The 13,384-nt window shown below is 35.2% G+C and overlaps 1 protein-coding gene across 4 annotated transcripts in view; it reads left to right on the forward strand.

The window, feature by feature from the left end:
* The window catches only part of PDS5B (PDS5 cohesin associated factor B), a 99,862-nt gene that overhangs the window by 25,337 nt on the left and 61,141 nt on the right, over nucleotides 1-13,384 (forward strand). For all 4 annotated transcript variants that reach the window (XM_054271779.1, XM_054271783.1, XM_054271782.1 and 1 more), the window contains exons 4-8: nucleotides 2,843-2,929; nucleotides 3,028-3,125; nucleotides 4,201-4,327; nucleotides 11,039-11,119; nucleotides 12,929-13,069. In XM_054271779.1, the coding sequence (XP_054127754.1) occupies nucleotides 2,843-2,929; nucleotides 3,028-3,125; nucleotides 4,201-4,327; nucleotides 11,039-11,119; nucleotides 12,929-13,069 (534 nt within the window). The remainder of the gene's footprint in view (nucleotides 1-2,842; nucleotides 2,930-3,027; nucleotides 3,126-4,200; nucleotides 4,328-11,038; nucleotides 11,120-12,928; nucleotides 13,070-13,384) is intronic.

Below are 13,384 nucleotides of genomic sequence, written 5' to 3' on the forward strand. Positions count from 1 at the left end.
CCATACTGCAGCTGAGTCTATTCTTGTATGTGTAACACCAAAGTTAAAAATGGCAAAGGGGAGTGCTAAAAAGGTTTAATTTCTTGAGAGGAAAAGATTTAAATCTCAAGTTTTTGCCCTTGCTTCAGACTCAGTGGATCTCTTTGTAACTTAGATAATTGTGCAAATGGGATGCTGAGGAAAGGGATAAGAATCTCAGGTTTTGCTCTTTATGTGTATCATCAGTGTAAATCTTGCATTCCTTGCTGATCATTGAAAGAGAGTTGATAACAGGGATGGAAAATGCCATGAGTAGAATAAAAACAGAGCTGGAGTAGGTTTGCTCTGCTGGGATCTCAGAACTTCTAACTTTGAGTTCTCCTCAGTCCGTGTAAAGCCTAGAGCCCAAATCTAATTTTCTGGTGGGAAAATAATCTAATTATTTATATGTGTCAATTGAAAATGACTTAAACAGAAGAACTGTCTACCTGTCTCTGCTGAAGTACCCCTTAAAAAAGGGTAAAATGGTAGCAGAACTTCAGTTATCTGAAGGTGTTCTCTGGTGAGAGCCATGACACTGATGATTACTGAATCCATTATGCAGTTAATTGGCATCATGACAGCAATCCACAAAACAAACAAAAAACCCAAACCAAAACAAAAACCCCAAGACAAACAAACAAATCCTCAAAACAAAACCAAAAAATATCCCTGAAGTTGAAGTGTGAGCACTTTTGTTTTTGAAATCTGGATTCTAATGTAGACTTGCTTTATGCAGTCTCTTGTGAAAACCTATCGTCCAGTTGTGAAATTATTGTAGTTTTTTGGCTGCAGCCAAAGTTTATTTTACCCTGTGCTTTGAATTTATAAATGCATGTTCAAGTGGTATGTTGTGTGTGCTTAAAAGAGGGAGCAATGTCCTTAAAAAAAGGGAAAAATGTTTGGTCATAGTACATGAGATATTAGAAATTAGTGAGTACTTCTGAGTTTAGTCTGTGTTGCTGTCTTTAAATATGAAGAGGAAAAAATAGTTTAGGAGTAAATACTTACTTTTTCAAACCATGCTGTTATTTGAACCATTCAGGTGTTGGACTTACTGTGCATGTATCCTACTCATTAATGTCTGTAGTTATATGCAGCACAATGATGAGAACTTTCTATTGGAAAGTTAGTAGGATCTTTGAATCACATTCAGTAGATAAGTATTGCATACTGAGCTGTAGGATAAAAACTGAGATACTTGGTTAAATGAACTGATGATGATTTACTTCTACAAGTAAAGTTTAACACAAAATAATTAACACAGAGCATGGGTTCTAAGATTAAGTAGTTTTTATGTTTAGCATTGGTCAGTCTGTCATGTGCCCCCTTTCTTCTTCAGTTCATTCTTATTCTCCCCTGGGACTCTGTATGTCTTCTAGATTTTACAGAACCTTCCAGTGTTTTCCATAAGACAGCTTTCCTTTTGGGTGGGGACTGATGGCCTGCTAGTGTTCAGGCACTGATTTTTAAAGGAGGGATTCTTCAGATGAGCTTTTGCATGGGAACTGAATGCTTCTGAGTGGTTGGAGACCATTAGATGTGTCCTTTAGATGTTTTGGTTTAATTTTAGCTGAAGAGTCTAGATGGTGTGCTCTGCAAAGGGTCCTGAGGTGTGAACCAGACAATGACCCTTCTCATCATCCTTAACTCTTAAAAATCAGTTTCAAACCAAATTAAAATGTGAATGTAGCTGTAGCTCTGAACAGTGTTTTGCTGTGCTGTTTTTCAAGAGTTGGTGATGTCACATGTAATCTAATTCTTGATTTTACCTAGATCCACAGTAAGTGCTCAGCCTAATGATTAAGGCTGGATTTTGTGGTTATAGTGTTGGGAAAAAAGAAACCATATTCTTGTCTTTTGTCTGTGTATTATTCTCGGGGGGTTAGGAGAAATGGTCATTTTGAAAGTGTTAGAGAAATGCCTTATAGACTATTTCTAGGATAGATTTTCAGGATTAACAGTAAGGCTCTATTCTATTTATTATGGTAGCTTTATACCTTTTGGAATATATTTAATTTACACCTAGGTTGTTGGATGAAACAAAGATATAGTTGAGGCTGTGAAGAGTGTTTCTGGTGATATTATTTCTAAATATTTTGATTTAATATAGTTGTGTTAGCTGGAAATTCACAACTACATTAATCTGTTAATTATCTGAATGTGAAAAAAAATTTAAGAAGATATCTTCCTGTGTGTTTCTGTTTAGTTCATAATTGACTATTTGTTCCTTGTAACCTGCTTCAATTTACTGTGTGAGACTTTTTCTGATGGAGTCTTCTGGTGGTGAAAGTTGATAGAGGAAGCAGGAGGAACTTGGTTTATTAGTTTTTGCAAGAGATGTTATCTGTGTCAGTATCTTGATGACTGAGAAATGCACAAACAATACAGAGTGAACATATAATAACATCTCTTAGGAAAGATGTAGTTGCCTACTGCTATTTTCTCCTTCTTTTGAAACTGAATGTAATATGAAGTAAAATTCATTGTCCTGCTGAATAATCATCTCTTGACTTCTGCAGCCAGACAGTTGCAGCTGTGTTTGTCAAGTTGAATGCTGTTTTTTTGGAAATGAAAAACATTTGTTTCCTTAGGAAAAGGTTACTTCTCAACCCTTTAAAGAAATATGAAGTATTTTTAAATTACTCCTTGACATTTTCCATGGTGTTTTTGTACATGATCTTCTTTTTGGTAGTGAAATAATGTCTGTCATTGCTGCATATTTTGTAGTGACTAAATAATACAAGTAATTTTAAAAGGTAATTATTTTACATTGAAGGTTTAATTGCAGTTTATTGAATAACTAGCACTTCTTTCTTTTCAGGATATATTTATGTTCATAACAAGGCAACTTAAAGGTTTAGAAGATACAAAAAGCCCCCAGTTCAATCGATACTTTTATTTGCTTGAGGTAAGCTTCATAACTTATTTTATAATAATTGTTAAACATAATCTTTCCATTTAATCTTGTGTTAACTACTTCTTTTATTTTTTCCTGTTCCAACACAGAACATTGCTTGGGTCAAGTCTTATAACATATGCTTTGAATTAGAGGACAGCAATGAGATTTTTACCCAGCTGTATAGAACGCTCTTTTCAGTAATAAAGTGAGTATTTTCACCTCAGATTTCACAGTATTTTACTGCATGATTGAGGTCAGCGAGTTCTAACTTTTAGCATTAATGAGTTTTGTAATTTAGTTTAACTAAAGGTAGCAAAACTGTCAGGTTTTTCTGTTTTAATGAGACAAGACACACTGCACATTATCTTTTTTTTTCCTAAGAAACTTACCTTTTGTCAAATTAGTTGTCATTTACTGCATTTATTTTATTTTTTTATTGAAATTGAATGCTGTAATATGCAATTCTAAGGAATTTGGAGGATTATTACTGTGAAAACATGATTCAAAAAGTAGCAGACTCTAGAAGGTACTGCTAGAGGCAGTCCAGTCTTTTCCCTTTGCTCAAACCAGGTCAGCTTGAGCAGATTGCCCAGAACTGTAGCCAGTTAGGTTTTGGGCATCTCCAAAGATGGAAAGGCTGTGCCATCTCTGGGCAACCTTCTAGTGCTCAACCACCCTTTTAAATGTCTGAATGGTATGTCTTGTATTTCACCCTGTGCCCACTGCCTCTTGCTCTGTGCCTGGACACCACTGAGCCTGTGGTGTAAAGACAGTCTTGCCCTATCTTTTCAACTCTCAGCATCAGGTATTTAAACTTACCAGTAAGTTCTTTCCTAAGCCATCTCTTCTCAAGGCAAAAACAAAGATGTCAGCTCTCTCAGCCCCTCCTTCCTTGAGAGCAGCTCCAGGCCCTTAATCATATTTATGAACCTTTGCTGGACTTGAATCTGTGATGTGTGTGTCCCTTTTGTGCTGGGAAGCCCAGAACTGGACACAGCACTCCAGGGGAAGTCTTCCCAGTGCTGGGCAGAGCAGAGGGATGCTCTAATACACTTTCTTTTCATGATAGGGACAGTCTTACTGCAGTAGTGAATCAGGAGAGCATGAAATTTAAGAATGATGGTATATGCAATCAAGGAATCAAAGTACTTTGATTTTTAAGAAAACTTGTGATATGCTGGTTTTATTCCTTGTTGTTTGCCATCACCACAGGGAATATTCTGAACAGAACTTTTACTTTACCTAGATATTACACTAAGAATTCTTGTTTTTAATTTCAGCAATGGTCATAACCAAAAAGTACACATGCACATGGTTGATCTAATGAGCTCTATCATTTGTGAAGGAGATACTGTGTCACAGGAACTTTTGGATACAGTGTTAGTTAATCTAGTGCCAGCACATAAGGTAAGATTTAGTGGCTTATGTTTTGTTTTGTTCTACTGTTTGTTTTGTAATCATGATTTCTTGGATGTATGTGTTCAGATATGTAGTTCTAATTGAAAGAATGGCTGTAGCAAATGTCTTGATATTATCTGGATTTCTTTTAGCAAACAAATAATTTTAATAGAAAATTCAGTCAAGTTTCATTGCTGTGATATACTTTCCATAAGCAAAGTATCAGTAATCTAAAAGGTTGAATATCCTATGAATTTAAACACAGGGTTTTTTATGGCCCCTCAGTGCTGGTAGAATGGAATAGAGAAGTTACATACATCCTTTGGGAAGTTTTTAATTGATGTAATGCTGTATCAACAGTTCAAACTAAGGTGCTGCCCTAATGGGAGGGAAAAAGTTGTTATGACTGCTGATTTGTAATTGGCTCTGTTGTATTTCAGAAAAGTTGGCTTGGTGTTATTGTTATGTTTCTGATGCAGCCATAGAATCAAAACTCTGTGCAGAAATGGTGGTTCAGGAAGGGCCCAAGGAATGTCTATCTTGCCTTAATAAATCATGTCATGTTTAAAAAAAAGTCTCCTGTAGATGAACTGAAGGAAAAACTTCAGAACTGTGCTCGTGTTGTGATACTTAAATGTTTAAAAAGCATGGAAGTCTGACTCCTTAGTTCAGGAATTTAACTGTGTCCTACTGAAATCTCATGGGCTACTCACTTGTAAGTTGTGCATGACAAAAAAGACTGTGGGGAATTATCTAGCAAATGTGTCCTTTAGCTGTATTTTGGACACTTCTAATAGCTTTTTTTTTTTTTCTTAAAATATGTTCAGGAAGGTGCTAACTGCTGTAGTTTCTAAAAAGTGTATGGTTAAGTGGTTATTAACAGATGCTTTGGAATGCCTACAAGTGTGCCTTTACCACTGGCCATTCATTTCAGTAAATAAGTAGCACATAAATTATTTTCTATTGACAGTGAAAGACTAAATGCTTAATATAGGTCAGTAATTTTTTTTTGCACCACTAGATATGTTTTAGCTGTGTTCTTCAAGGAGTCTAATACTTTTGTGCCAGGACTAGACTGAAATTTGTGTGGCTAAAGTCCATATTTATAGAGTAAAGCTTTGGAATACAAAATACAAAAGCAAGAATGTGCAAAATACTTCAGTTTGTGTTCTCGGTTATTAAGAATCTATTGTTTCATTGTGTCATCTGTGTTCAAATTGATTTGACTGTACTATTTTTATGTTTCATGTTTAATAAACTGTCTTTGAGTTGAAGAATTTGTATCCTGTTAGGATGTCTGTAGCACTAAAGCAATTCTGTTTCATAGTGGATTCAAAACTACTGACTGAATATTTTAATAAGGAAAATATGTTTGGGGTTTGCATTTTCTGCTGTTTTTCTTTTAATCAAAATCTCTCTGTGGATAGGATTCTTGTTTATAGCCTGCTTTCTAACAAATAGATACTCAGAATACAAGCTGACATTATGTATCTTTAACTTTTTTTTTTTCCATACTAATGGAAAGGAACTTCTCATATTTTTCTGTTGCATCTCAAAGTCTTCACATGGTGAATTTTTATTTAAAATTATTTAAAATTTGGGTCCTCTCACTACTTTCTGTGGCTACTGATGTCAAGTTGGAAAAGTGTAATAAATTCAGAGTTGAGCATTTTCCCACTCTTCCATTGAGCACAAAACTAGAAGGAGACAAAGGATAAGGTCCACCACAAAAAAGAACTGTGTCTTGGCTGACCTCCCTGTTCAGCTGTGTGGGTTGTGGAGAAGGGAAATTGGATGATCAGACTGGTCACCAAAAATGGCATAAAGGCAGACATTGGTGTAATGTCTGTAGGGAAGCCCCAGATTTCCTAGGGACCAAAAAATATCTTTGATAGAGTGGAAGGAACATAGATCTGCTACTAGCTCCATTTGAAGATGATCAGATCGAGAGATTGTGGAAGATGAGACAGTTATGTCTATAGAAAGTGACACAGTGGTATATTTTTAATATGCCCAAAAGGAGGGTTGTGTGTGAGAGGGAATGTGTAGTGGCCTTTTGAACTGAATGGCTGCATTGTAGAGAAGAGTTGTATTGGTAAAACAAGACTGAGTTCCTCAAATCTCAGTCTGTATAATTTATCTAACCTGGGCTCTGTAAGTATGTGTTAGGAGCAGAATGTTCATCCAGTGGCTGAAATTCAGTAATGGACAGCTTTAGGCAAAAATTACATTTTTATTTTGAAGAGATGTAGTAATTAGTTGAGCAGTTGACAAAAGGTTAATTCAATGCTGTTACCCCTTAAACCAAGAGAGTATTTTAAAGTATTTTTAAGAGAATATTTTGAAGAGATGTAGTAATTAGTTGAGCAGTTTACAAAAGGGTAATTCAATGCTGTTACCCCTTAAACCAAGACAGTATTTTTCCAAATATGAAAAATAGTTATGGTCCATAGTCCTGAGTGGGAAGTGTAAAAAGCAATGGTGTTCACAGGATGGCTGCAAAAACTAAGGCAAAAAGAGCATATACTGGGCACATGATATATTACCAAATGTCTGTATACCATAATTAGTAGTCACTGAAGTAGTGACAACTCTAAACTACTGTATCTCCCTTGAGTTCATCATCCATCTCACTTAGTCAGGATAAAAGCCATACTAATGTAAACCTGAATGAAAGCAGTTGACACCAATATCAGAAAAGAGGCATGCTGGAGTGTACACAGGCTTGCTGGACTAGTACAGCTGTCAGATAAGCCAATAAAATGGCAAGCTTAACTTGTCTGACCATGTGCTTAACTCCTAATTTTGATGCTGAATTATTTTTTTCCTTTTGTAAGTTCTCTTCTATCAACTCAACTGAAATTCTTTTGGTAGGATTATATTAGGAATGAATTTAAGTGACCTAAACCCAGATAAGACCTAGCAGCAAGGGAGAAGAGGTAGTTAGTATGAAAAGGCAAGAAAAATTAATAGTTTTCCTTTACCCTTTAATAATCTTTTTGTATTATAATGCTTTTATGGCAGACCTGAAAACAATTTTGTGTTTGTGCAGTGTGTTAGAAGGCAAACTGTACTTGATTTCCTTGGGTGTTTGCCAGTGTTCCATTTTCAGCCTCAGGACTGCTACAGGGAATCCCACATTGCACATCCCACATGCTTTACATGCCTATGTTTTAGAAAAAGTGATATTGACAATTAAATTCTTAACTGTCCCTACTAGGAATTTGCTTAATATTTAGTGTTATCTATATTGGCAACACCTCAACTGAGCCTTTTCTTTGTCAGCTGTCCTTGATCTCTTTACCTTCCTGAGAACAAGAGAATCTCTTGAAACTGTTCTATCAGGTGCTCTTGGATACTAATTCAGCTGCTGTACCATTGATAATAACAATAAAACTGAAATTGTTTTTCAAATTCCAAGTAAATAATATGTGAAAAATATGCTTTTCAGGAATATTTGCACTAGATACAGACTTAACATTTGATTTTCTTCCCAAAACTACAAAATAAAGGCTGGATTGATGCTAGCTTAGTCATTTCCTGTAAATAAAATATAAGGCACTTACCTTTTTTTCTTTTAAGGGATGGGTAAAAATTATTTCACTCTCATATTTTTTTGATCTGTGTTAAATTGATTATTGAGAAGTAACTGGAAAAGTAATTGAGAAAAAGTCAAGTGTGTATGAATTTCCATCACTTCTGACCCCCTTGTGCAAGAACAAATAATTTTGGCTCTGTGGCATGCTCTGCTGGAGAATATTGTCTGTGTGAGCATAAAAATGCGTGTGCCGTGCTGTCAGAGAGGTTGCCACTGCTTCTTCTGTCCAAAAATAGGAGTTTGTCATCCTCATTCTAGAGAAAAGCAGGTATGAACAGTAAATTGACAAAACTGTTGATGTTTTCCCAAAGTATAAAAATCTTGAAATACTAGCAAGAAATGCCTAAAAATCATGGTAGAAATTGAGACAAAGGAGAGAACTTGTGGTTGACCAAGATAGCCTCTATTCATATATTATTGCTGGAGGACTCCCAAAGTTTTAAAAAATGTGGATGTTCTCCACTGTTTATTAACATTCTTTTCTGAAACAAACCTGGAAGTTTTGGGGGAAAAAGTGGGGTTCAGATGTTAAGTGTAACCTCAGTTTTCTTGCAGAAGATTTGTGTTCTGCCTTCTCAGGGGTGGTTCTTTTGTTTCTGCTTATCAATCAATATTTATTTTGATTTTATTCTTTCAAGATGTAGTAATTGCTAATGATTATTTTAAACAGTGTTGCCAACCTATGGCTTTGTTCCTACCCTGTTCAGGACTCTAAAAACCTTAGGCCTACTGGATGCTTTTACATGCTCCTAAAGGCATCCTGATTAAGATAATTGTCCCCATCATGAGGGCTTTCTTAAATCGTTAAAAGATCTTGAAATACACATCAGTTTTCTTTCCAAACATATGGGAAGGTTGTACAGATAATAATGGTAGAAGAGCTTATCTAAAAACAGAAGAAATTTGTCAAATCAGATGTTGTCCTTTTAAAATTTCTCCCTAAGCAGGAGGAAGCTTAGGATATTTTGTGCCTGTTGAATTAGTCAGAAGGTTTAGTTCTGTAAAAGATCTTTGAACCTCCTTGGTAAACGCTGTGCTGCTCTTGTTTTCATTTCACCTAAGGCAGTGCCACTTACACTGGTTTCTGCTTTTTCCCTGAAACTGGAAAATGAGGAGAAAACTCATGTGCTTTTAAGACTCTTTGATGCTGTTATTTTCAGAAAGTGGGGTCTCTGGACATTTGAGGGTCATGACTATTGGCACTATTAAATCAAGTACATGAGGCATGAAAAAATAGCTAACTTTCCTTAGCCACTTATGCTCTAGACTATTTTTCCTCTTGATAGCTTTTTTGGATAGATATTTGCATTACATTTCCTTCTTACTCAGGGCTGCAAATAGCCACTTCTAGCATTGATCTTGGGAAGCATTACGCTTTGAAGTGAGCTGCTGTGCAAAAGATACAAGCTGAAACTGTAATTAATGTGAATCAGAACAGTTCTGCCCGTTGGACCTCTCCTGTGCTAGGTCTGCTGTTTAGACTTGTTTTATACTAAACTAGATCTTGCTCATGTCCAGAGTTCCCTCTTACCCAGGTGAAAGTGATTTTCTTTCTGTTGCTGGAGGTGAGCTGTGAAGTCAAGAAGGATCAGAACAAGAATTACAAGTGGCATACATTGCTTGTTATAGTCATTTGTGCCTTTTCTTTCCTGAACCATTACAATTTTGAATAACAGAAAACAAATTATTCCAGTGGAAATATCTTTTTTTAAATTTCTTTTTTATTGTTGACCATAAAGAACAATCCAGTATGCAGTATTTTCCCTTTCCTGGGACATGGAACAACTGTACAGTTTTGTAGTAAGATGAAATAATTTTATATATTAAAGTATTTTTCTGGGATTGGAATTTTTAGTCACCTTCTCTATTGGCTTTGAGTGAAACAGACATTAAGGCTTGAGTCTTTGTAGTGTTTCAAGTTCACCTGACTTCATTCTATCAGTAGGCCAGTCAAAGACTTTTTTTGTTTTATATTATCAGAAAATGGTAATCTGTTCCCACTGCTGTTTAGAAGCCTATAGTTCTATAGAGTTTTTTAAATTTCAGACAGATCTCTCCATATCCTTTCAAATCTTCTCTTTCATTCAGCATCTCCAAGGAAAGAAATACCTTGGGTTGTAGCATGACACCTTGTGTTTGCTTTGCATTTTGCTACAAGAAGTTTTCTTCCTTTTATGGTGAGAAATATTTTAAAAAAGCAACCACAAACTGCCCCCTTTTTACTGTTGGATTATAAACTGAGTATACTTTTTTTTTAATTGCAAAGGCTAATAAAAATTGTAGAAACTATATTTTTGTAGAGTTGTTTTAGCTATTAAAATACTGCATATTCTTGTGTATTGAAGACTTTTTTCTTCATTCTTCTGTGTGTTAATCATCTGCAGTGGGTGTCACAAGGGCTGAGTTGCATTTTGTCCTGAAAATTTTTTAAAAATACTTGTGATCTAGAAATTGGAGAAAGAATGTAACAACTAGAGCATGGAGAATGTGTGTAGGGAAAGGGAGAAAACAATGACAGAGCAATAACCCATTCAGACAAATGGAAGGATAAGAATACTGAAGAGGGGTTATGTTTTTTAAAATTTTTGCATTAGTTTAGTTTTTATTTTCCCATAAACCAAAATTCTAGGGTTTTTTTCTTTGTCTCAGACAACAGACTATCTTTGCATGGTGTGTTGGAGAGGCTGTGGTGGTGATTCACAGGTGGCTGCTTGATGCAAGGGCAGAATTGCATTTTCTGTACTCCTGTTCAGTGGTGACTCTAAATGCCTTTGTGTAGCTTTGTATCACTTTACTGGTTTTTGGGAAAACTGATAAGGAGGAGCGGTAAAATGCAGGCACTGAATTCATGGAGCATCAGTTTTAGATGTGCAACTGCAAAGTAAGTCCTCATCTGCCTGGAGCTGTTTTTTTTTCCTCAGTAATACCAGTGAACCCTACAAATCTTTGGAATAGCTTTGCTTTTACTATATTATTTTTATTACTGAAAATATAAAAAGAACGGGCTATTTCTTTAATGCATTTACCAGTACATGATGGCTTTAAATTCTTGGGTTTGTTTTTAGATAAATCCATGTGCTTATAACTCTTCTGGTTTTTTGTTTGTTTGTTTTTCCCCCCAGAATTTAAACAAGCAAGCCTATGATTTGGCAAAAGCTTTACTAAAGAGGACGGCACAAGCAATTGAACCATACATTACTAATGTAAGTGATGACTGCAAACAAACATGGAAATCAATATTTTCTATAACTGAGCAGTGTTACAAAAATCATGTATTGCATGAAAAAGTGACAGGAGCTGAACAAGAACTTCTTACAGGTTGTCATTTTTCTTTGAGAGAATGATTGTATTAATGAAACACTGCGTAACCTGTCCTTTTTGAGTCTAATTATTTACCATATAGAAACTATTAAGTACTTAATACTTGAGATTTTGGAAATACAATAGATAATTTACTTCCTACTGTCTTGGAAGACCTTGTAATTCAATCCTTAGAGTGACTGGAATACCAAGTGTATTTTTATATATTGTTCTGATAAAAATACATATGCACATTGTAAGGAAAATTTGTCTTTTAGTAAGGAGATAAGACAATTTAGAGTGAAGAGAATTGAAGATAGAGCAGAATTTTAGTGCTGTTATCACAGCAGTAGAAGAGGAAGCAGTCTAAGAATAGATAGTGAAGAAGAAAACCGAGTGAATTGAGGGTTGTGCCAGAGTTGAATGTAGACATCATGGACACTAATAGAAGATGGATGAGGGGAAGTAAAGATCAGAGAGGAGTATGCTCTATCTTGAGCTGCACAATAGGAAAAAGAATAACTCTCTTATTTTTTAAGCAGCTGAGGATTTAGCAGGTCTTACTGCATCTATCCAAAACCTCAGGAGCTTGAAAACACTGGAAAACCTTCAATGCTTTCTGTTACTTTCAGACTTGCAACATGTAGAAAGTGGGTGCTTTCTAAGATTTTTAAAAATGCTCAATAAAAACTCTTACTTCAAACTTACTGTTTGGGAAGATGTTGGTGCATGAGAATGTGTTTTTAATTTTCTTCATCTGTAAAGTTAGATTACAAACTGGGTGCCATTTTCTGAGCTTTCAGGAAGTCTGTACAATAAGCATCTTCCTTCATAGGAAGAATGCTCATGGGGTCATCTTCTCTTTCTTTCTCATGAGAGGTATTTTGTGGCTTTGAAAATTTTCTTTCTTGAGATACATTAAAAACACAGTATCAGTTAGTTTCCTAACCAGGATTATATACATTCAAGCAACTCTGTATCCTGAAAAGCAAAACAGTTCTTCAAGACAGTCTTTAACTTACAGTAAAATGCACTGTAATATATATGTGTGTGTGTATATATATATATGTATATATATATATATTCCTCTTTAGTTGCCTCTTACCCATAAGGGAGGATGTAGTTGAAAATAGTGTGGAAATATTTTCTTTAATGGGAAGTGTGAAGTTTCCCTCAAGTATGTCAAATTTATCAAGAAGAAAAATTTGCTTTACAGTTGCATTATGCTGCTTGAATACAAATTCTGGAACAATCAGTTATCAACTCCTATGCTTTTACTTTCAACTCCTTAACCTGTCGGCTGTGTAGTGTAGTAATTAGCCAGTTGTTTCAGCCTTGATTTAAATGTTAGAATACTTTCGAAATTATGGTTTTTGATAGTGGAATAACTCTGAATATAGTCCCACTATAAAAATGTATGATGCACTTAAATTCCTTTTAAGTTGTGTTTCTGAAATTATTTTTAGGCCTGCCGGGGCGAACATCTTGTTTAATGTGTTTTCCTTTATGTGTAATACTTGATACAAGACAATGATATTTTAAGATTTCTGCTATGGAATCCTGATCTGTGTGTACCACATTCCATCCTTTTTCTTTTAGCAGTGAAATTAATGTAAGGTTAAAAGTGACTTAATGTTTTAGGATTTAGCATAGAATTTAGAAGAGTGCGTGTATACTCTCGTTCTTGATTTGTAATCTGTTTTGTTTCCCAGTTCTTCAATCAAGTCCTCATGCTTGGTAAAACATCAATTAGTGACCTGTCAGAGCATGTATTTGATTTGATTTTGGAGTTATACAATATTGACAGTCACCTCTTGCTTTCTGTACTACCACAGCTCGAATTCAAACTTAAGGTAAACACCTCTACCCTTTCTATATATTTGAAACATGTATGCTTTGACCATTATTGTTTTGGTTTTTTCCTTAACTGACAAGTTCTTCAAATTACTTGGCAAATAGAACTAATAACTATATGTAAAAATTGCCTTCTCTGCATTGTTTAAAGGAAAACCCATACAGCTCCTCAAAAATGTAATTTAAATTGAAGTGTATTAACCTATAGTGTGTGTGTGTGTATTTGGGATTTGGTTGGTTGATAGTTTGGGCTTGTATATTCCAAGCAATAACTCCATTTTTTGGATGACTTGAGGGCTTGACCTGTTTTATTT

The sequence above is a fragment of the Melozone crissalis genome, unplaced genomic scaffold (genome assembly GCF_028551555.1).
Source record: "Melozone crissalis strain CALT ecotype California unplaced genomic scaffold, PUWL_Pcris_2 ptg000013l_1, whole genome shotgun sequence".
Classification (NCBI taxonomy): Eukaryota; Metazoa; Chordata; class Aves; order Passeriformes; family Passerellidae; genus Melozone; species Melozone crissalis.